At 37.8% G+C, this 24,155-nt stretch overlaps 1 protein-coding gene across 3 annotated transcripts in view; it reads left to right on the top strand.

Moving 5' to 3' along the window:
• Positions 1 to 24,155, top strand: part of LMLN (leishmanolysin like peptidase) — a 138,432-nt gene that overhangs the window by 41,294 nt on the left and 72,983 nt on the right. For 2 of the 3 annotated variants that reach the window (XR_007457285.1, XM_049628330.1), the window contains exons 12-15: positions 12,599 to 12,709; positions 17,535 to 17,667; positions 18,819 to 18,978; positions 22,042 to 22,172. Coding sequence is in view for 2 of the 3 variants with exons in the window: in XM_049628330.1 (XP_049484287.1) it covers positions 12,599 to 12,709; positions 17,535 to 17,667; positions 18,819 to 18,978; positions 22,042 to 22,172 (535 nt within the window). In the remaining variant the exon portion in view is untranslated. The remainder of the gene's footprint in view (positions 1 to 12,598; positions 12,710 to 17,534; positions 17,668 to 18,818; positions 18,979 to 22,041; positions 22,173 to 24,155) is intronic. The other variant, XM_049628331.1, reaches the window with a different exon arrangement.

The raw sequence follows: 24,155 nt of genomic DNA, 5'->3' as shown, positions 1-24,155 counted from the left end.
TTTGTTTTTTGTTTTTTATGTTTTATTTTTATTTATTGTGAGAAAGAGCAAAATGAGGGAGGGGCAGAGAGAGAGAAAGAGAATCCCAAGCAGGCTACATGCTAATAGCACAGAGCCCGACATAGGGCTCAATTCCTGCATGACCCATGACATTATGACCTGAGCCGAAATCAAGAGTTGAACACTTAACTGACCCACCCAGGCGCCCCAAGTCTCATTGCTTTTTGATAGCTTCCTTCCTTACTTCCTTTTTTCTGTATAGCAGGATGTGCCAGGCTAATAAGCATACACCCTATCCTAGATTTGGGCATCAGCTAATCTTCCAAGGAGCACTAGTTCCATTTAATGGGGAATAGCTTTTAGAAACCACAACCTAGGCACTGTGTTCCTTGCTGCTAGGTTATTGGTGCTTCTCTTAGCTTTTAGTGGGCCAAGTTGGGAAATTCATATTTTTGGGAAAAAAAAAAAAAAGAAAAGACTGGATTTCTTTTAGTACCATTATAACTCTTTCCCATTTATCCTTGAGCAAGCAACGGCCAGCAAAAGTGATCCTGTTGCTCTGTTTAACAATTTATTTATAGACCTTTTATAAAACATGCTAATTTCATTAAGATACTCATAGGTTGCAGTGAGGGGAAGATGGCGGAGTAGGAGGACGTTGGGCTCACTGCGTCCTGCGGATCACTTAGATTCCACCCACACCTGCCTAAATAACCCAGAAAACCACCAGAAGATTAGCAGAACGGATTCTCCAGAGCCAAGATTAGACGAGAGGCCCACAGAAGAGGGTAGGAAGGGCAGAGAGGTGGTGCACGCTACACGGACTGGCGGGAGGGAGCCGGGGCGGAGGGGCAGCCCGCCAGCAAAGCAGAGCCCCCAAGTCTGGCTGGCAAAAGCAGAGGGGCCAGAGGGAGTGTGTTCTGACAGCAAGCGGGGCTTAACATCTGGAAGATTATAAGTTAACAGCTCTGCTTGGAGAGCCGGAAGCCTGGAGGACAACGGGAGGGAGAGTTGTTGAGCCCTGGATGACAGAGTGCAGCGTGGTGGGGAACAAAGGCGCTCGCCAGCGCCATCTCCCTCGCCCATCCCCCATCCAAAATCCCAAAGGGAACCAGTTCCTGTCAGGGAACTTGCTTGCACCATGCAAACACCCAATGTTGTGCTTCTGAGGATCCATCCCTCTGGTGGCAGGTCTGACTCCCTCCTGGTGCCGCAGGGCCCCTCCCGAAGCGAATCACCCAAGGAAAAGCGAGCTGAGCCTGCCCCTCCCACCCCTGTGTACCTTGCCGATCCACCCCAGCTAATATGCCAGATCCCCAGCACCACAAGCCTGGCAGTGTGCAAGTAGCCCAGAGGGGCCACGCCACCCCACAGTGAATCACACCCCTAGGAGAAGGGAAGAGAGGTACACACCAGTCTGACTGTGGCCCCAGCGGTGGGCTGGCGGCAGACATCAGGTCTGACTGCGGCCCCGCCCACCAACGCAAGTTATTCAAGACAGCACAGGGGAAGTGCCCCGCAGTTCCGCACCACTCCAGGGGCTATCCAAAAGGACGAACCTGAAGAATTCCCCTCAAAAAAACCTCCAGGAAATAACGACAGCTAACGAACTGATCAAAAATGATTTAAACAATATAACAGAAAGTGAATTTAGAATAATAGTCATAAAATTAATCGCTGGGCTTGAAAACAGTATAAAGGACAGCAGAGAATCTATTGCTACAGAGATCAAGGGACTAAGGAACAGCCAGGAGGAGCTAAAAAATCCTATTAATGAGCTGCAAAATAAAATGGAGACGACCAAGCTTGAATTGAAGAGGCAGAGGAGAGAATAGGTGAACTAGAAGATAAAATTATGGAAAAAGAAGAAGCTGAGAAAAAGATAAAAAAAATCCAGGAGTATGAGGGGAAAATTAGAGAACTAAGTGATGCACTAAAGAGAAATAATCTACGCATAATTGGTATTCCAGAGGAGGAAGAGAGAGGGAAAGGTGCTGAAGGTGTACTTGAAGAAATAATAGCTGAGAACTTCCCTGATCTGGGGAAGGAAAAAGGCATTGAAATCCAAGAGGCACAGAGAACTCCCTTCAGACGTAACTTGAATCCATCTTCTGCACGACATATCATAATGAAACTGGCAAAATACAAGGAAAATTCTGAAAGCAGCTAGGGATAAATGTGCTCTAACATATAAAGGGAGACTGATAAGACTCATGATGGATCTCTCTACTGAAACTTGGCAGGCCAGAAAGGAATGGCAGGAAATCTTCAATGTGATGAACAGAAAAAATATGCAGCCAAGAATCTTCTATCCAGCAAATCTGTCATTTAGAATAGAAGGAGAGATAAAGGTCTTCCCAAACAAACATAAACTGAAGGAATTCATCACCACTAAACCAGCCCTACAAGAGATCCTAAGGGGGATCCTGTGAGACAAAGTACCAGAGACATTGCTACAAGCATGAAACCTACAGACGTCACACTGAATGTAAATGGACTAAATGCGCCAACCAAAAGACCTAGGGTATCAGAATGGATAAAAAAAACAAGACCCATCTATTTGCTGTCTACAAGAGACTCATTTCAGACCTGAGGACACCTTCAGATTGAAAGGGAGGGGATGGAGAACTATCTTTCATGCTACTGGAAGTCAAAAGAGAGCTGGAGTAGCCATACTTATATCAGACAAACTAGACTTTAAATTAAAGGCTGTAACAAGAGATGAAGAAGGGCATTATATAATAATTACAGGGTCTATCCATCAGGAAGAGCTAACAATGATAAATGTCTATGTGCCGAATACAGGAGCCCCCAAATATATAAAACAATGACTCACAAACGTAAGCAACCTTATTGATAAGAATGTGGTAATTGCAGGGGACTTTAACACCCCACTTACAACAATGGATAGATCATGTAGACACATGGTCAGTAAAGAAACAAGGACCCTGAATGATACATTGGATCAGATGGACTTGACAGATATATTTAGAACTCTGCCTCCCAAAGCAACAGAATATACTTTCTTCTCGAGTGCACATGGAACATTCTCCAAGATAGATCACATACTGGGTCACAAAACAGCCCTTCATAAGTATACAAGAATTGAGATCATACCATGCATACTTTCAGACCACAATGCTATGAAGCTTGAAATCAACCACAGGAAAAAGTCTGGAAAACCTCCAAAAACATGGAGGTTAAAGAACATCCTACTAAAGAATGAATGGGTCAACCAGGCAATCAGAGAAGAAATTAAAAAATATGTGGAAACAAACGAAAATGTAAATACAACAATCCAAATGCTTTGGGATGCAGCGAAGGCAGCCCTGAGAGGAAAATACACTGCAATCCAGGCCTATCTCAAGAAACAAGAAAAATCCCAAATACAAAATGTAACAGCACACCTAAAGGAAATAGAAGCAGAGCAGCAAAGACACCCCAAACCCAGCAGAAGAAGAGAAATAATAAATATCAGAGCAGAAATAAACAATATAGAATCTAAAAAAACTGCAGAGCAGATCAATGAAACCAAGAGTTGGTTTTTTGAAAAAATAAACAAAATTGATAAACCTCTAGCCAGGCTTCTCAAAAAGAAAAGGGAGATGACCCAAATAGATAAAATCATGAATGAAAATTGAATTGTTACAACCAATCCCTCAGAAATACAAGAAATTATCAGGGAATACTATGAAAACCTATATGCCAACAAACTGGACAACCTGGAAGAAATGGACAAATTCCTAAACACCCACACACTTCCAAAACTCAATCAGGAGGAAATAGAAAGCTTGAACAGACCCATAACCAGCGAAGAAATTGAATCAGTTATCAAAAATCTCCCAACAAATAAGAGTCCAGGACCAGATGGCTTCCCAGGGGAGTTCTACCAGACATTTAAAGCAGAGATAATACCTATCCTTCTCAAGCTATTCCAAAAAATAGAAAGAGAAGGAAAACTTCCAGACTCATTCTATGAAGCCAGTATTACTTTGATCCTAAACCAGACAGAGACCCAGTAAAAAAAGAAAACTACAGGCCAATATCCCTGATGAATATGGATGCAAAAATTCTCAATAAGATACTAGCAAATCGAATTCAACAGCTTATAAAAAGAATTATTCACCATGATCAAGTGGGATTCATTCCTGGGATGCAGGGCTGGTTCAACATTCGCAAATCAATCAACGTGATACATCACATTAATGAAAGAAAAGATAAGAACCATATGATGCTGTCAATCGATGCAGAAAAAAGCATTTGACAAAATTCAGCATCCTTTCTTAATAAAAGCCCTGGAGAAAGTCGAGATAGAAGGAACATACTTAAACATCATAGAAGCCATTTATGAAAAGCTCTCAGCTAATATCATCCTCAGTGGGGAAGAACTGAGAGCTTTCCCCCTGAGATCAGGAACACGACAGGGATGTCCACTCTCACCGCTGTTGTTTACCACAGTGTTGGAAGTGCTAGCATCAGCAATCAGACAACAAAAGGAAATCAAAGGCATCAAAAGTGGCAAAGATGAAGTCAAGCTTTCACTTTTTGCAGATGACATGATATTATACATGGAAAATCCGACAGACTTCAGCAAAAGTCTGCTAGAACTGATACATGAATTCAGCAAAGTCGCAGGATGCAAAATCAATGTACAGAAATCAGTTGCATTCTTATACACTAATAATGAAGCAACAGAAAGACAAATAAACTGATCCCATTCACAACTGCACCAAGAAGCATAAAATACCTAGGAATAAATCTAACCAAAGATGTAAAAGATCTGTATGCTGAAAACTATAGAAAGCTTATGAAGGAAATTGAAGAAGATATAAAGAAATGGAAAAACATTCCGTGCTCATGGGTTGGAAGAATAAATATTGTCAAAATGTCAATACTACCCAAAACTATCTACACATTCAATGCAATCCCAATCAAAATTGCACCAGCATTCTTCTCAAAGCTAGAACAAGCAATCCTAAAATTCATATGGAACCACAAAAAGGCCCCGAATGGCCAAAGTAATTTTGAAGAAGAAGACCAAAGCAGGAGGCATCACAATCCCAGACTTTAGCCTCTACTACAAAGCTGTAATCATCAAGACAGCATGGTATTGGCACAAAAACAGACACATAGACCAGTGGAATAGAATAGAAACCCCAGAACTAGACCCACAAAAGTATGGGCAACTAATCTTTGACAAAGCAGGAAAGAATATCCAATGGAAAAAAGACAGTCTCTTTAACAAATGGTGCTGGGAGAACTGGACAGCAACATGCAGAAGGTTGAAACTAGACCACTTTCTCACACCATTCACAAAAATAAACTCAAAATGGGTAAAGGACCTGAATGTGAGACAGGAAACCATCAAAACCCTAGAGGAGAAAGCAGGAAAAGACCTCTCTGACCTCAGCCGCAGCAATATCTTACTTGACACATCCCCAAAGGCAAGGAATTAAAAGCAAAAATGAACTACTGGGACCTTATGAAGATAAAAAGCTTCTGCACAGCAAAGGAAACAATCAACAAAACTAAAAGGCAAGCAACGGAATGGGAAAAGATATTTGCAAATGACATATTGGACAAAGGGCTAGTATCAAATCTATATAAAGAGCTCACCAAACTCCACACCCGAAAAACAAATAACCCAGTGAAGAAATGGGCAGAAAACATGAATAGACACTTTTCTAAAGAAGACATCCGGATGGCCAACAGGCACATGAAAAGATGCTCAACGTCGCTCCTTATCAGGGAAATACAAATCAAAACCACACTCAGATATCACCTCACGCCAGTCAGAGTTGCCAAAATGAACAAATCACGAGACTATAGATGCTGGAGAGGATGTGGAGAAACGGGAACCCTCTTGCACTGTTGGTGGGAATGCAAACTGGTACAGCCACTCTGGGAAACAGTGTGGAGGTTCCTCTAAAAATTAAAAATAGACCTACCCTATGACCCAGCAGTAACACTGCTAGGAATTTACCCAAGGGATACAGGAGTACTGGTGCATAGGGGCACTTGTACCCCAATGTTTATAGCAACACTCTCAACAATAGCCAAATTGTGGAAAGAGCCTAAATGTCCATCAACTGATGAATGGATAAAGAAATTGTGGTTTATATACACAATGGAGTACTACGTGGCAATCAGAAAGAATGAAATATGGCCCTTTGTAGCAACATGGATGGAACTGGAGAGTGTGATGCTAAGTGAAATAAGCCATACAGAGAAAGACAGATACCATATGTTTTCACTCTTATGTGGATCCTGAGAAACTTAACAGGAACCCATGGGGGAGGGGAAGGAAAAAGAAAGAAAGAGGTTAGAGTGGGAGAGAGCCAAAGCATAAGAGACTCTTAAAAACTGAGAACAAACTGAGGGTTGATGGGGAATGGGAGGGAGAGGAGGGTAGGTGATGGGTATTGAAGAGGGCATCTTTTGGGATGAGCACTGGGTGTTGTATGGAAACCAATTTGACAATAAATTTCATATATTAAAAAAGATACTCATAGGTTACACAAACACTGTGGAGTGTGAGAGTCACTAATGAAATCGTGGCACTGGCAAATTTTATAGCACTTTTCCTTTTTCTGGGGCAACACAATAACAAAATGGGCTAGATGTTTCTAAATATCTGGCAATATTTAAAGTTAAAGACATGGAAATTAATTTTTGTCCATAAGACTTCACTGTAGATTAGCTAAGTTGTTTCAGTAGAAAACTTGTTTATTTATCCATCCAGAAACCTGGGAATCATCCTTAAAAACTTCCTCTCCCCACCTCTCACATCCATCCTGACCTGAGCCAAAATCAAGAGTCGGACGCTTAACCAACTGAGCCATCCAGATGCCTCAGGGACATAGTTTTTGAGGGGTGATGTAAATGTTCTAAAATTAGGTATAGGTATGCCTTAGAGAAATATCAGGTTTGGCTCCAGACCACCGCAATAAAGCAAGTCAAATGAATTTTTTTGTTTCCTAGTACATATAAAAGTTATGTTTATACTATACCACACTCTGTTAAGTGTGCAGTAGCATTATGTCTAATAAAAACAATGTACATACCATTTTTGTTTTTTTAAAAGTTATCTCTACACTCAACATGGGGCTTGAATTTGCCACCCCAGGATCAAGAGTGCATGCTCTACTCTATTCTACTCACTGAGCCAACCAGGTACCCCACGATGTACATACCGTAATTTGAAAATAGTTTATTGGGGTGCCTGGGTGGCTCACTTGGTTAAGCGTCTGACTTCAGCTTCAGGTCATGATCTTACAGTTCATGGGTTCAAGCCCCCCCCACTGGGCTCTGCACAGGGGTGCGGAGTCTGCTTGGGATTCTCCCTTTCTCTCTGCCCCTACCCCGCTCACACTTTCTCTCTTTCTCTCTCACTCTCTCTCTTTCTCAAGATAAATAAGTAAACTTAAAAAAATAAATAAAAATAAAAATACTTTATTGCTGGGGCACCTGGGTGGCTCAATTGGTTAAGTGTCTGACTCTGAGTTTTGGCTCAGGTCATGATCTTAACAGTTCGTGGGTTCAGGCCCCATGTCCAGCTCTGCACTGGCAGAGCTGGTTTAGGATTCTCTCTCTCTCTCTCTCTCTCTGTCTCTCTGTCTCTCTGTCTCTCTCCCACTCATGCTCTCCCCCTCTCTCTTTTTGACTCAAAAATAAATGAATAAAGTTAAAAAAAATACATTATTGCTAAAAAACAAATACACACAAAAAGCTTTATTGCCCAATATGCTAATCATGAACTGAACTTTCTTCAAGTCCTAGTCATTTTTGCTCATGGAAGGTCTTTCATTGATGTTGATGACTGCTGGCTGACAGGGGTGGTGGGTGCTAAAGGTTGGGGTGGCTGTAGCAATTTCTTAAAAGAAAACATTGAAGTTTGTTACACTGTTCAACTCTTCCTTTAATGAATGATTTCTCAGCATCATGCAATGCAGTACTGTTTGATAACATTTTACTCAAAGTAGAACTTCTTTCAGAATTGAAGTCAATCTGCTCTTCCTCAACTAAGTTTAGGTAATATTCTAAATCCTTTGCTGTCATTTCAACAATCTTCACAGCATCTTCACCAGGAGTACTTTCCACCTCAGGGAGCCACTCTCTTTGCTCATGCATAAGAAGCAACTTCTTTCTCATCCATTCAAGTTTTATCAAGAGGTTGCAGCAATCAGTCCCATATTCAGGCTCCACTTCTGATTCTGGTTCTCTTGCTATTTCTAGCACATCTGCAGTTCCTTCCTGCACTGGAATCTTGAGCCCTCAAAGTCATCCATGAGGGTTGGAATCAACTTCTTCCAAACTCCTGTTGATGTTGCTATTTTGACCTCTTCCCATGACTCACAAATTTTCTTAATGGCGTCTAGAATGGTGAACCCTTCCCAGAAGGTTTTCACTTACTTTGCTCAGATCCATCAGAGGAATCACTATCTATGGCAGCCATAACCTTATTAGGTATATTCCTTATATAATAAGACTCGAAAGTCAAAATTACTCCTTGCTCTGTGGGCTGTGGATTGGATGCTGTGTTAGCAGGTATGAAAACAACATGAATCTCATCCATTTCCCTCAGAGCTCTTGGGTGACCAGGTGCATTGACAATGAGCAGTAATATTTTAAAAGGAATCTTTTTTTTCTGGACAGTAATCTCAACAATGGGCTTAAAATATTCAGTACACCATGTTGCAAACAGATGTGCTGTCATCTAGGCTTTGTTGTTCCGCTTACAGAGCATGGACAGAGGAGGTTTGGTGTGATTCTTAAGAGCCCAAGGATTTTCAGAATGGCAAATGAGCACTTCGTTCACCATTCAACTTCAGGTCACCAGCTTCATCAGCCACTAATAAGAGAGTCAGCCTGTCCTCGGAACCTTTGGAGCCAGGCATTGACTTCTCTTCTCTAGCTATGAAAGTCCTAGGTGGCATCTTCTTCCAGTAGAAGGCTGTCTAGTCTACATTGAAAATCTGTTGTTTAGTGTAGCCGCTTCCATTAATTACCTGAACTAGATCTTCTGGATAACTCGTTACAGCTTCTGTATCAGCACCTGCTGCTTCACCTAATGCTTTTATGTTATGGAGATGGCTTCTTTCCTTAAGCCTCATGAACCAACTTCTGCTAAGATCATCTGTGCAGACTACTCAGACCTTCTCCATTATCAGCAATAAGGCTATTTCACTTTCTTTATCATTTGTGTATTCACTGGAATATCACTTTTCATTTCCTCCAAGAACTTTTCCTTTGCATTCACAACTTGGCTAACTAACTGTCTAACACATGTTGTGTCTCAGGGAATAGGGAGGCCTGAGAAAAGGGGAAGAGGGAACAGTCGGTGGAGCAGTCACAATATACACAATATTTTTTGTTGTCATAGGGGTGTGGTGTCTGGCACAATTACAATAGTAACATCAAACACTGATCACAGATCACTATTACAAATATAATAATGCAAAAGTTTGAAGTATTATGAGAATTAACAGTGTGACACAAAGACATGAAGTTAGCAAATCCTGTTGGAAACATGGTGTCCATAGACTTGCTTAATACAAAGTTGCCACAAACCTTTAATTTGTAAGAAAAAAATGACAGTATCCGCATAGTGTAATAAAGTGGAATGTAATAAAATGATATATGCCTGTAGTGGTAATTGATGTACAACCCTGCAAATATACTAAAAAGATTGAATGACAAAAATTATAAGGGTGAATTTTATAGGATATAAACTGTGTCTCAATTTCTTTTATAAAGCATACTGACATTGAAGCCAGAACCCTAGATTCAAATCCCATTTTTTGCCACTCACTTGCTGTATCTTTCCCTCAGTTCTTTTGTCTGTAACATGAGGATGAAAAGCAATACCTACCTCATAGAGTTTTGTGAGGCTTTCATGAGTTGATATATGTCAAGTCCTTAGTATACTTAATGTTTGGCATACTGTAAGTGCCAACTGAGGTATTAGCTATTATATACAAAACTGAACCAAAGTTGATAGAACAATATTTACCCTACTACCAACTACCACCATCCTTTTTTTTTCTATCCTGGTAATTTTAATTTTTTTTTTTTAATGTTTATTTAGTTTTGAGAGAGAGAGTGTGAGCAGGGGAGGAGCAGAGAGAGGGAGACACAGAATCTGAAGCAGGCACCAGGCCTGTCAGCACAGAGCCCAAAGCGGGGCTTGAACTCATGGACCACAAGATCATGACCTGAGCTGAAGTCGGACACTTAACCGACTGAGCCATCCAGCGCCCCTCTATTCTGTTAATTTTAAAAGAAAGAGAAATAAATGTTAAGGTACAGTAAATTGATTTCACAACCCTCTGTTGCCACTAAGAAACTGTTTCTAGTGCTTCCCCTGCTCCCTCAGCTGACATGTGCTCCTCCTTTGGGTTTAGCTTAAAGTTGCTTCCTGAAGCAAATCTTTCCTGATTTCCCAGACTAATTTAGATTTCCCTGTTAATGTACTGCTATTTATTAGCACCCTATATTTAACCTCTGTGGCACTCATCCCAGTTGTAAGTTGTTAAAAATATCTGTCTTCCAGGGCACCTGGGTGGCTCAGTTGGTTAAGCATCTAACTCTTGGGGCGCCTGGGTGGCTCAGTCGGTTAAGCATCCGACTTCGGCTCAGGTCATGATCTCACGGTCTGTGAGTTCGAGCCCTGCGTCAGGCTCTGTGCTGACAGCTCAGAGCCTGGAGCCTGTTTCAAATTCTGTGTCTCTCTCTCTCTCTGACCCTCCCCCGTTCATGCTGTCTCTCCCTGTCTCAAAAATAAATAAAAGTTAAAAAAAAAATTAAGCATCTAACTCTTAATTTCAGCTCAGGTCATGATCTCGCAGTTGTGCGATTGAGCCCTATGTCAGGCTCTGCACTGGGCATGGAGCCTGCTTGAGATTCTCTGTCTCCCCCTGCCACTCCCCCTCAATAAAATAAAATAAAAATAAAATAAAATATCTGTCTTCCCCCTAGATTATAATCTTCATGAGAACAAAAACTGTCTTTTTATTCAGTGGTGTAGCCTTATCATTAAACAAAGTGCTTACCATATAAGAAGTGCTTAATAACTGTTCAGTCATAGCTTAAAAAGAGCTGCAAAGAAGGTATGAAGGTTTCAAGAAATGTAGCTGGAGTGCCCAGCTGATGTTAGAGTAACATAGGGCCAATGCTATGCTCTGTACTCAACGTATACTAGATATGGTAATTCCCAAGGGAATCTTATTATTTTATATTTTATCCAGAGGGAGAAGGACTGCCTAACCTAGGCACTGCTAAAATAATTCCTAGTGTGCAGTACTGGGGTCATCTGTTACTATCTGGACAACTTGACCTGCTATGATACCAAGTTAGCTAGTTACCAAGCTAGTTACCAAGTCACATTATAGCTGCAGAGGTTGCAGCATTTTGGTATTCATGTCTTTAGTTTCTCTCTCAGACAGTTCTGTTCTTTGAAAAAACGAGAAGGATTTGAAGATCCGTATCATGTATTCCTATTTCTGTTTGATTTTGTGGAAAAGTGGCTGGGATGGAGGGAATAATTCTTGTCATTCCCTCAGCCTTTGCGCCTATGTTTTTATTTAATGTTTCAGTAATGCTAAAGGGACGAGATGTAATACCAAATGTAAGAAACTATTCTGTATAATTTTATAATTTTTATAAACTAATCCTGTTATTAAGAATAAAGAAGAAGGGTACCTGGGTGGCTCAGTCGTTTAAGCATCTGACTCTTGGTCTGGGCTCAGGTCATGATCTCACGGTTCATGAGTTTGGGCCCCACACCAAGCTCTGTGCTGATGACATGGTGCCTGCTTGGGATTTTCTCTCTCCCCCTTTCTCTCTGCACCTCTCCTGCTCATGCTCCTGAGCACTCTCTCTTGCTCCCTCTCTCCCTCTCTCTCTCTCTCTCTCTCTCTCTCAAAATAAATAAACTTAAAAAAAAAAAAAAGAAGGAAGAAGAAAAACTGTTAAGTAGGCTCCTTGCCTTTGATTAAATTTGCCAGGAAATCAAATTGATGTGGGTTGTTTTTTCTGAAATTAGAACATTTTTAAGGTATTAGACATAGTATTCATATGTCTCATAATAATGTAATTTTTAGTCACAGGCAGACCCTGTATTGATAGAATATCACAAATCAAGGCCAGAGAAGCAAGAAACTAGGACCAACTGAATCAGATTAGGTAAAGGCTGTCCAACTAATAATTCTCCTATTTCTTCCTAAGTTTATTCTCTTGTATTTTCTCTCATTCTCTTTTTGTTTCTTTGGCCCTTGATCTCTCTGTCTCACACCTTAACCACTTTCTACTTGGTGACTTCTGTCATCTTTGAAAATTACAGTGACAGCACATTTTGGTTTTGATTTTTTTTTTTTTTTTTTTTTTTCAAATGTGAAAGTACCCTCACCAGAAGACAAGTTTCCCAGTCCTATGGTGTGGTGAGTCTGTGCAGCAGTTCCTGTGCACCAAGGGCTTTGTTTGTAAATGTTCTTTGTCTTGAGGTCTTGGTTTGTTCATTGCTGAGATTTGTAATTGGTTTGTTGGAATTGTTTTTAAAATGACAATAATAAAAAATGCTTTATTTGAATTATTTCCACAGTTGGTATAAGGCTAATTACAGCATGGCCGAAAAGTTAGACTGGGGCCGAGGAATGGGCTGTGACTTTGTAAGAAAGAGCTGTAAGTTCTGGATTGACCAGCAGAAACAAAAGTAAGAATGCATTTCCTCATGATATCTTTGATAACACAGTTTATTTTGGATTTGTTCTTTATCCTGAGCCTAAAATGTCACTATTTTGAAAATGTGGCCTAAACAGTTCAATTTCAAAATGTATGGAAGGGACACCTAGGTGGCCCAGTTGATTGAGCATCCAACTTTTGATTTTGGCTGAGGTCATTATTTCACAGGTTCATGAGATTGAGCCCTACACCCAACGCTGCTCTGACATCACGGAGCCTGCTTAGGATTCTCTTTCTCCCTCTCTGTCTGACCTCTCCTCTGATTGTGTAGTCACTCTCTCTCTCTCTCTCTCTCAAAATAAGTAAACTTAAAAAAAATGTATAGAAAACTGGGGTGCCTGGGTGGCTTAGTCAGGTGGTCATCCAACTCTTGATTTTAGCACAGGTCATTATCTCACTGTTTGTGGGTTTGAGCCCCACATCAGGCTCTGTATTGACAGCTTAGAGCCTGCTTCGGATTCTCTCTCTCCTTCTCTCTCTTCCCCTCCCCCAGCTCGTGCTTTCTCTCTATTGAAAAATTAATTAATTTTAAAAAATGTATAGAAAGCCATTTCTGGTGCTTCATGGTAATATCAAAATAAATAACTACATTGTTATTTTAAATCATGTATTAAAGAATCTATGGTGTGGGATCCAGAATCATAAGCATTTCTGCTTAGTTTATAATTAACAAATATGTATATTGCAAAATTTTTGCATATTCTATCATTCTTACTCTTTGGAGAATGCAATCATAAACATAAATGTAACTGTTGATTCAATATACAAAAACATGGAAGGTACTTTTGAGTAATGGTTCTCAAATCTGGATGAATATCACAATTACCTAGCAAACTTTTAAAAAATACATTCTTCAAGTTTGGGGGATACACACACACACACACACACACACACACACACACACACACGTGTGTGTGTGTGTGTGTGTGTGTGTGTGTGTGTGTGTGTCTTTTTTGTTTTTGTTTTTAATGTAAGTTCTGTGCCCAATGTAGGGCTCAAACTTAGAACCCCAAGAGCCTCAGACTTCACAGACTGAGCCAGCCAGGTGCCCCTATAAATATATTTTTTTAATTTTTTATTTTGAGATCATTATAGAATCACATGTAGTTGTAAAAAAATATGTACAGAGATTTCATGTACACTTTATCCAGTTTTCTTGATGGGTAATATCTTGAAAAAACTATAGTATAACAACACAACCAGGATATTGACATTGATGCAGTCAGATATAGAACATTTCAATTACCACAAGGATATTCCTATTGCCATTTTATAGATGTACACACTTCCCTCCCACTCTAGCTCCTCCTAAGCCCCCTGGAAACCACTAAGCTGTTCTTCATTTCTATAATTTTGTCATTTCATGAATGATGTATAAATCAATTCATGCTGCATGTAACCTTTTGGTGTTGCCTTTTTTCACCCCACATAATTTTCTGGATTCATCCAGGTTATGGTGTATATCAGTAGTTTGCTCAAGTTAATGGCTGAATAAAATTCCATGATACAGATGTACCACAGTGTGTTTAAACATTTGCATGTTGAAGGATAACAAGGTTGTTTCCAGTTTTGGGCTATTCTGAATAAAGCTGCTGCAAACATTTGTGTACAGGTTTTTATGTGAACATAAATCTTCATTTCTCCAGGATAAATGCCCAAGAGTGCAATTGCTGGGTCATATGGTAGTGGCAAGTTTAGTTTTGTAGTAGAAACTGCTGAACTCTTTTCCAGAATGGCTACGTCAATTTATATTCTACCAGCAATGTATGAGTGAGCTACATCCTCATCAGCATTTGGTGTTGTGACTGTTTTTTTATTTTAGTTATTCCAAAAGATAGTAGTGATTATCTTATTGTGGTTTTAATATGCATTTCCCTAATGGCTAGTGATGCTGAATATCTTTTCATGTGCTTATTTGATATCTGTATATCCTCTTGGATGAGGTGTCTCATCATGTCTTATGGTGATTTTCTAATTGGATTGTTTGCTTTTGTCTTACTGTTGAGAGTTTTTGAGAGTTCTTTATATATTCTAGATACTAGTCCTCTGTTGGAGATGTGGCTTTCACACATTTTCTCCTAATCTGTTGCTTTTCTTTTTATTCTTTTAATAGGGTCTTTTGTAGAGCATAAGTTTTTAACTTTGGTGAAGTCAAAATTATTAATAGGTCCTTTTATGAGTCATAGTTTGAATGTCAAGTCTAAGAACTCAGTGAAGCCCTAGATTCCAAAGACGTTCTTGTATTTTTTTTTTTTTAAATGTTAAAGCTTTATGTTCTATATTTTTAGTCTGGGATCCATTTTTAGTTAATTTTTGTATAAAATGGGAGACTTAGGTCAAAGTTCATTTTTTGTGTGTGTGGATGTCCAGTTGTTCCAGCACCATTTGTTGAAAAGGTTATCTTTCTTTCATTGAATTGCTTTCTTCCATTTGTGAAGGAATCAGTTGAGTGTATTTATATGGGTCTATTTCTGTGTTCTCTATTCTGTTCCATTGATCTATGTGTCTGTCACTCCATTAATACTTCACAGTCCTTTATTAGTGTGGCCATTCTATATCTTAAATTGGGTAAATGTATTCTTCCCACTTTATTCTTTTTCAAAATCATTTTAGCTGTTCTAGTTCCTGCCTTTCATATAAATTTCAGAATAACCTTGTCTACAAAAAAATCTTGGTAGGATTTTTCTATGAATTGTGTTAAACTTACATGATCAGTTTCAGGAGAATTGACATCTTTATTGACTTTTTAAATCCATGAACGCAATGAGAAGGGGAAACATTCAACCTTTCGCCATTAAGTATAATGTTAGTTGTAGGTGTTCTGTAGATGCTCCTTTTCAAGTTGAAGTTCCTCTCTATTTCTGTGTTTCTGAGAATTTTTATCACAAATGGATGTTGACTTCTGTCAGGTGTTTTTTCCTGCTTTGGTTGATATAATTATGTGATTTTTTTTTTAGTCTGTTATTAATATGATGGATTATATTGATTGATTTTCAAATATTAAAACAGCTTTCTATTGCTGGAAAAAGCCCCACTTAGTCATGGTATATAGTTATTTCTGTATATTGCTGAATTCCATGTACTAATATTTATAATGGATTTTTCTGTATATATTCATGAAGAATATGATATTATCTTTGTTTCTTTTTTGTACTAAGTATTAATTCAACTTCCTTAATATTTACAGGGCTATTCATATTTACCTATTTCATATTGGATGAATTGTGGTAATATGTGTTTATTGAAGTATTGGTCCATTTTGCCTAAGTTACTAGATTTATGTGTACAGAGTAGTTTGTAGTAGTTCCTTACTATCGTTTTAATGTCTGTAAGGTCTGTAGTGAGATCCCATTTCATTCCTGATATTGGTAATTTGCATTTTCTAGGTTTCTTTTTCAGTTTTGCTAGGGTTTGTCAATTTCATTCTTTTTAACTTTTTTTTTTAATGTTTATTTATTTTTGAGAGAGAGACAGAGTACAAGCTGGGGAGGGGAAGAGAGAGAGGGAGACACAGAATCCGAAGCAGGCTCCAGGTTCTGAGCTGTCACCACAGAACCTGACGCGGGGCTCATACTATGGACCACAAAATCATTACCTGAGCCAAAGTCGGATGCTTAACCACCTGAGCCACCCAGGCACCCCTGTAAAGATTTTATAAAAGTGGTGGGGACACAGAAATTACACTTATTGAGTAACTTGTGTGTGCTAGGCATTTAGTGCTTTATAGTTGAAGCTCAGGAAAATGATGTCAACATCAAATAAGCTGGTATTTGAAACCAAGCCTGTGTGAAGACTTCTAGACCTTTGCTTTCCTATTACAGTGTGCTTCTTCAACTCTACCAGAGACACTGGTAGGTCTTTTACACATTCTATCTCAAGAAGCTATAATTCCCTGAGATGTTTTATTGCTATACTTTGTTAACTTAAATGAAGCAAATATCAATTTTCCTTAAAGTAAATCTAACCTAGGCTTTTTCCCCTTAACAAGCATGTGGAAGAAGAGGAAAAATGGCAGTAGTACTATCACAATTTGGCAATCAGTCATAATAGGATTTATATTGTTTAAGAATACTGGAATTTCATTTATAACATTACTATTATGACATTAATATGGTTTGTATTATAATTATCAATAAATTGACCAACTAGAATTATAGGTTGGGGTTTGAAGATTATTTTTACAGAACAGTGTAATAGATTCTGATATCTGGAAAATTATAAGACCTCATTTTCCAAATTGTACTTCCAAGATTAGATTCAACAGAACAGAGCAACTTGTCATAATTAGGAATATTCACACAGTCTTCATTTTGCACATGAAAACAAGATGTCTTGTGAATGTTTTCAGTATAACTGAAACAAGAGTCTTTGAACTAGATCATGCCATAGAAAACAATTCACTCTTTGTAGCTGCAGGGCAGAAAGGGCATCCATCATCTCTGTCTCTTTCTAAGACTCCATTATATTAATTATGAAGATTTGTATTTCTAAGCAGGATCAGGAATTTCATTATTTGTCATTAAACACACAGATCAGGTCTGCAGAACTCCTTTTACTGGAAAAAGTGGAGAAAGAGATAAATATTTTGTTTAATAATGGTGAAGTAACGTTATAAGGCATTTGGCATTAATCTTTTATAACTACATTAAGCATTTCTTTTTACTCTTTGAAAAATAACTTTATAACCTGATTTAGCATTTAGTATTAAGCTATCAAAACATATTGAAATTATAATAGAAAATGGATTTGTTATGTTTTCTTTAGAGTTTGGTACCTTGGTGTTTCTTTGTGTGCAGGAGGCAGATGCTGAGCCCTTTCTGTGACACGCTTAGAAGTAACCCATTGCAGTTAACTTGCCGACAGGACCAGAGAGCAGTTGCTGTGTGTAATTTGCAGAAGTTTTCAAAACCTTTGCCTGAAGAGTACCAGGTAACACTTGTTGGGGCACAGTTTTAGGAATCAGCTCAACTTTTTAAAGAGAAGTCTCTATCTTGAATTAGAAGAATGAATTAAGTTTTTCAACTTACCCCCATTGGTTTTCTATAAGTTAGAAAAAAAATTGAGAATTCTTACAATTCTTTAAAACCAATGTGCTAATTAACAATAATTAATATCTAACAATGCCTTGTAGTAATAAGAGGCATTTAGAATATTTATTGGATCTATTTTTAAATGTTTTGTATTTTTTTCTAATTGTTTCCTAAGTCTTCATCTTTAATTTCCTCTAACATACACAGAAAACAAAGTTCTTTAAAGAGAATGACTGAGGTACTCTGTTCCAATTCATTACAAGTCTTAGAAGTTCTACTTTAGTAAAGGTTTGACTCATGGGATCTAAAAGGTGAAGGAAATGGTCCTACATATTCAGTCTGAATCTCTGATTTGACCTGTAAATTTTTTGTTGCAATAGCCATCTCTAAAACTCTTTAGTTCTGCCTGCCATTTACAAAGGACCCTGCAGTCAGAAGGAGTATCTCAGAAGATGATTTAAAATGATTGCTGCTAAATGTTGAGCTTTCCTGCATATGTTCATGATGCCACTGAATGCTTCAGACATCATCATAAGATGGCAACTCTATTTCTAGGCATAGGAATATAATTCAGTAAATTAGTGTACATGTGAAATCTTTAAAATTTATCTGGAGCCTTGTTCCTTTGGTGTATGATCTCATTCATATTCTCACAGTTTTATTTTTTCAAGTTTCTCAAAACAACACGTAAATTAAGTCTTCTGATAATACTTTAAGTGCATTATATTTAAAATATCTTAATTCTCTGGATTAGTATGTGTTTTGTCACCTCATAAAACTCTTCCTATTCATCCTTTTAAAAACATTAGTCAAATTTGTCATCTAATAAAAAACATAGACTAATTTACTTACCTTGCTTTTTCTAAAACTACAACAACCTTGAAATATCCCTCAGGTAGAATATGTTCTTTATGTTCTATGACATATGAAGAAAAGTACAGTAATATCTTTTTTTGTATTATACAGCATTAGAAGGTTGCTACAAATTGCCTGTTTGATTATATAGAATGTTTCTTACTTTCCTGTCTTCCTAATAATTTTTTTTTGTAGTACTTCGACAAACTAAGTGGAATACCTGCAGAAGACTTGCCTTATTATGGTGGTTCAGTAGAAATTGCTGACTACTGCCCTTTCAGTCAGGAATTCAGTTGGCATTTAAGTGGTGAATATCAGCGCAGCTCAGATTGTAGGATATTGGAAAATCAACCAGGTTAGTAGTATAGTGAAATGAAATGTTATATACATATTAAAATAACATATCAGCAATATAAAATAGGGATTAAGGACATAGACCCAGGAGCCAGACTGTCTGAATTTGTATTGTGGTTCCACTGGTATCCATTTGTGAAGTAACTTAACTTTTCTGTGCCTCAGTTTCTTCCCTGTACAAAGGGGATAGTAGTACCTGTCTTACAGAGTTGCTGTGAGAACTAATAAATGAATTCACATAGTAAGTGCTTCGAACTATGACATATAACAAGGATTGTTAGATAGACTTGCACATGTGTGCATGCGCTACTTTTTTGTTATACCTTATATCTGCATGATATTTCATTTGCAGAGCACTTTCATTTTTATCATTTTATTCTTCTAAAAACCTGATGAGGGGTGCCTGGGTGGCTCAGTCGGTTAAGCATCCGACTTTGGCTCAGGTCATGATCTTGTGGTTCGTAAATTCAAGCCCCACATCAGGCTCTGTGCTGACAGCTCAGAGCCTGGAGCTTGCTTCCGATTCTATGTCTCCGTCTCTATTCCTCTTCAGCTCACATTCTGTCTCTCTCTCTCTTTCAAAAATAAATAAAGATTAAAAATTTTTTTAAAAACCTGATAGAGAAGATATTATTCAATTTCACAGGTAAATGAAGAGACACTAAATAATATAATTAATTGGTGCCTGTGTAAGATCCTCCAAAGCAGCGCTCTTTTTGTTAAATCATAGTAGGTATCCCATTTTTTTCTCTTTTCAGGAGTGTGCATTTTATGTAATTTAGAAGTAACAGGTTGTTCTCCAGATATTAGGATAATACTGTTGTCCCATGGCTTGTAAGATATATTACCATATTATTTATTCCCTTTTAATACACATAAAGAGTATAACAATTGGGTATTCACCTTTGTAAACAAAATGTTACCACATCTTATGTTAATAAAGAGCAATAGGTAGTTTCTCTGTGGTCATCAAAATCTGTAACCTGGTCCTTTTTATCCCCCCCCCCCCCCCCACCCCGCCCTGCCATTCCATACTTTATTACAGACTCTCTTTTCTACATTTTAAATTTCTATAATGGGTTTTCCTTTTATTTCTAAACCTGGTAGATTTTACTGGATTTGTACAGTCATTTTTTTCATCACTCACCCATTTAATAAATGTCTTAAAAACTTGTAACTATTCAGCAGTTCAGTGTTAAAACTGAGCAATGCAGAGATCTGTCAATTTTGGGTTTGCCAAAGATGGTGTCACATCTTACTATTTTAGAGCTGGAATTGGCAAATGTTTATTATAAAGAGAAAGATAGTAAATATTTTAAACTTTGTGGGTCATATGGTCTCTGTTGGAATTATGAACTCTGCTGTTACAGTGTGAAAGTAGTTATAGACAACATATAAATTAATGTGTAAATTACTGGCTGTGCTCCAATACAATTTTATTATTTATAAAAGCAGGTAGCCCTCAGGATTTGGCCTGAGGGTTGTATTTTGCTGAGCACTCCCTTTTCTTTTCTTTTCTTTTCTTTTTTTTTTTTTGACACTGACCACTTTGTTTTTCAAGGACTTTGAAATACCCACAAATACACAAAACAATAGTTCTCTTTAATTCTGTTTTACATTTTCCTTCTTAGCTTAATTAAGATTTTTCAAAACTGACATAAAATACTTATCTGTAAGAACTCTCTGTTTTCAAAACATGAAACTTACTTGTACTAAGTGTAAAGAGCAAATTTTTGCTAGGGTTTAAGGAGCCTCATTCATTTGTCCATTAGCTAGTTAGAGGTCATTTAATCCACCCTATCCCTCTATGTGTTTGTGTTTTTAATTAAAAAAAAAAAAAAATTATTCTTCAGAGAGAAAGACAGAGCATGGGCTGGGGAGGGGAAGAGAGAGAGGGAGACACAGAATCCAAAGCAGGCTCCAGGCCCTGAGCTGCAGCACAGAGCCCGACACAGGGCTTGAACTCATGAAATGTGAGATCATGACCCAAGCCAAAGTCAGACGCCCAACCGACTGAGCCATCCAAGCGCCCCTGCATGTTTGTGTTTAGTCTGAGACTAGATCAGCATCTTATGTATGGACTTCCAGCAGATAGCATGAGATAAAAATGCAAGAAAACTTTGCAAAAAGTTTTTGCAACATCCCCCCAAAAGCCTTCCATTATATAAGTCAGTTGGCTTCATCTATCATGGGTCATCTGGGAGGTGACTCCTATTAGACTACCAGTAAAGACGATTCTTTGTGCCATTTCTTCTGTATATCTAACTTAGATACTTTATTTTTTTAAAGTTTATTATTTTGAGAGAGAGCACAAGTAGGGGAGGGGCAGAGAGAGAGAGAGAGAGAGAGAGAGAGAGAAATATCCCAAGCAGGCTCCACACTGCTAGCACAGAACCCAATGTGGGGCTCAAACCCATGAACTGTGAGATCATGACCTAAGCTGTAGTCAGATGCTCAACTGACTGAGCCACCCAGGCATACCTAACTTAAATACTTTAAGCCCAGTTTTATCTCCCATTTTTGATAGAATAATTTCTTCCCACCAAGTCCTTTATTGAGAACCTAGTTTGATTTTGGAGCCCTGTTTCTCTTAATTTTTTTAATTGAAAATTTCCATTAAACGTGTTTGATTTTTATTTTAATTTTTTATTTTATTTTTTTAGAGAGAGAGCAAGCCACACACAAGTAAGGGAGGGGCAGAGGAGCTGGAGAAAGAATCTTTTTTTCTTTTAAGTTTATTTATTTATTTATTTTGGGAGAGAGAACGCATACGCACGCACGTGCACATGAGCAGGGGAAGGGTAGAGAGAGATAGAGAGGGTGGGAGAGAATCCCAAGCAGATTCTGCACTGTCAGTGCAGAGCCCAATGGGAGCTCTGTCTCACAACAATGAGATCATGACCAGAGCTGAAATCAATAGTCAGAAGCTTAACTGACTGAGCCACCCAGGCAGCCCAAACATGCTTGATTTTTAAAGCAACTTTTAACCATAAAAATGGAATGCTTCAGTTTGTTCTTTGAACCAAAACTCAATTTTTAAGAAAAGTTCTCTGGTTTGCTTCAGACCTTTTTAAAAATTATGGTGCTGAAAAGTATGGACCTCATTCAGTTTGTCTAATTCAGAAATCCGCATTTGTCATGGAAAAGTGTGAGAGGAAGCTGAGTTACCCAGACTGGGGGAGTGGATGTTATCAGGTAAACTATATGATTGTTAATAATTATTATCAAATATTATATAATTTATCTCATTATATGGTTTTTATATTTTAAAATACATTTTATATTTTTATGTAATTTACTGATTAATTCTTTAACTTATCTTGTTTATATAAATATTACTTTGCTTATGTGTGAAAATATTGTCATTTATTTGAGAAATTACCTTTTTCCACTTGTTTAAAAATACATATATAATTGTTATATATCAGCAAGTTTTATATTAATTTTACTTGGGGCATATACCCCAAGGAAATAATGGAATATATATAATTTTGTTCTTAAACAAATATTACTTTGTAATGGAAAAAATTTGCGATTTTATTTCATAAGATCTGAGGAAAGCATGGATTTAAGAATTAATAAATCAGCTACAGGTTAATAATTGTTTTTCTCCTTTGCAATTAGAAATCCAAAAGTAGCAAACTACCTTAAATGACTGCATCACCTTATTAAAAACTTACTAAGATATAGACATTCTATAACTTATGAACATCCAACTTAAAGAATATTCCATACTTTACTAATGGATGTCAGGGAGGAAAGTGTGATCCTGAGAACTGAAAAGTAAGAATTTTTTGTACCATTTCAGCTGCAAGATATAAATGGACTTATGTAGCTGGGAATTTAATTATTGCTTTTAAAGTTACTTATAAAATTAGTTTTTTGTAACAGCTTTATTGAGCTATAATCTAGACATCATACAATTCATATAAAATTATCTTTGAAACCTCATAGATGAAAATTCAAAATAAATACTTTTCAGTTATAGTCTGATAACTGTAATCCAGCAACCATTTTCTGATAAATTCCTTGAAGATATATTTGTTTATTTAATTCATAGTTTTGACCTGGTTATAATCACAATACAAAATTTTGTTTTACTGCCTTTACTTAGTACTTATGTAGAACAAAACACCTTTTCCAAGGTTTCCCAATAATAAAAATTACTATTCTTCCTGCCTTCCTTCCTGCCTTCCTTCCTGCCTTCCTTCCTGCCTTCCTTCCTTTCTTCCTTCCTTCCTTCCTTCCTTCCTTCCTTCATTCCTTCCTTTCTTCCTTCCTTTCTTCTTTCCTTTCTTCCTTCCCTTCTTCCTTCCTTCCTTCCTTCCTTCCTTCCTTCCTTAGTAAACTCTACCCCCAACATGGGGCTTGAACTCATGACAAGAGTCACATGCTCTACCAACTGAGTCAGCCAGATGCCCCAATGGCCATAAGACACTGCATCTTTTTTTTTTTTTTTAATAAATGTTTATTCATTTTTGAGAGAAAGAGAGCAAGCATAAGTAGGGGGAGGGGCAGAGAGAGAGAGGGGAACAGAGGATCTAAAGCATGCTCTGAGCTGATAGCAGCAAGCCCAATGCAGGGCTCAAATTCACAAACTGGGAGATCATGACCTGAGCTGAAATCAGACTTTGAACTGACTGAGCTACCCAGGCCCGCCCCCCCAAGACATTGCATCTTTTTTTTTTTCAATTGTTTGTTTACTTTTAATTTTTTTTTAAATTTACATCCAAGTTAGCATATAGTGCAATAATGATTTCAGGAGTAGAATCTGTGATTCATTCCCTACATATAACACCCAGTGCTCATCCCAGCAGGTGTCCTCCTCAATGCTCCTTGTCCATTTAGCCCATCCCTCCCCACAACCCCTCCAGCAACCCTCAGTTTGTTCCTATATTTAAGAGTTTCTTATGTTTTGTCCCCCTCCCTGTTTATATATTATTTTTGCTTCTCTTCCCTTCTGTTCATCTGTTTTGTGTCTTAAATTACACATGAGTGAAGTCATATGATATTTGTCTTTGACTAATTTCATTGCATCTTTTTAAAATATCATAATTAGGGAAGTCATTTCCTTGTTGTATATTGAGTTAATTTTCACTTTTCATGATACTATGCTTTTATCTTACCTTTTTAAAAAAATTATTTTTCTAAATTCCCATAAGTTAAAATATTAAATTA

Source organism: Panthera uncia, chromosome C2 (genome assembly GCF_023721935.1).
Source record: "Panthera uncia isolate 11264 chromosome C2, Puncia_PCG_1.0, whole genome shotgun sequence".
In the NCBI taxonomy this organism is placed as follows: Eukaryota; Metazoa; Chordata; class Mammalia; order Carnivora; family Felidae; genus Panthera; species Panthera uncia.
This window is presented reverse-complemented; position numbering and strand designations above follow the sequence as displayed.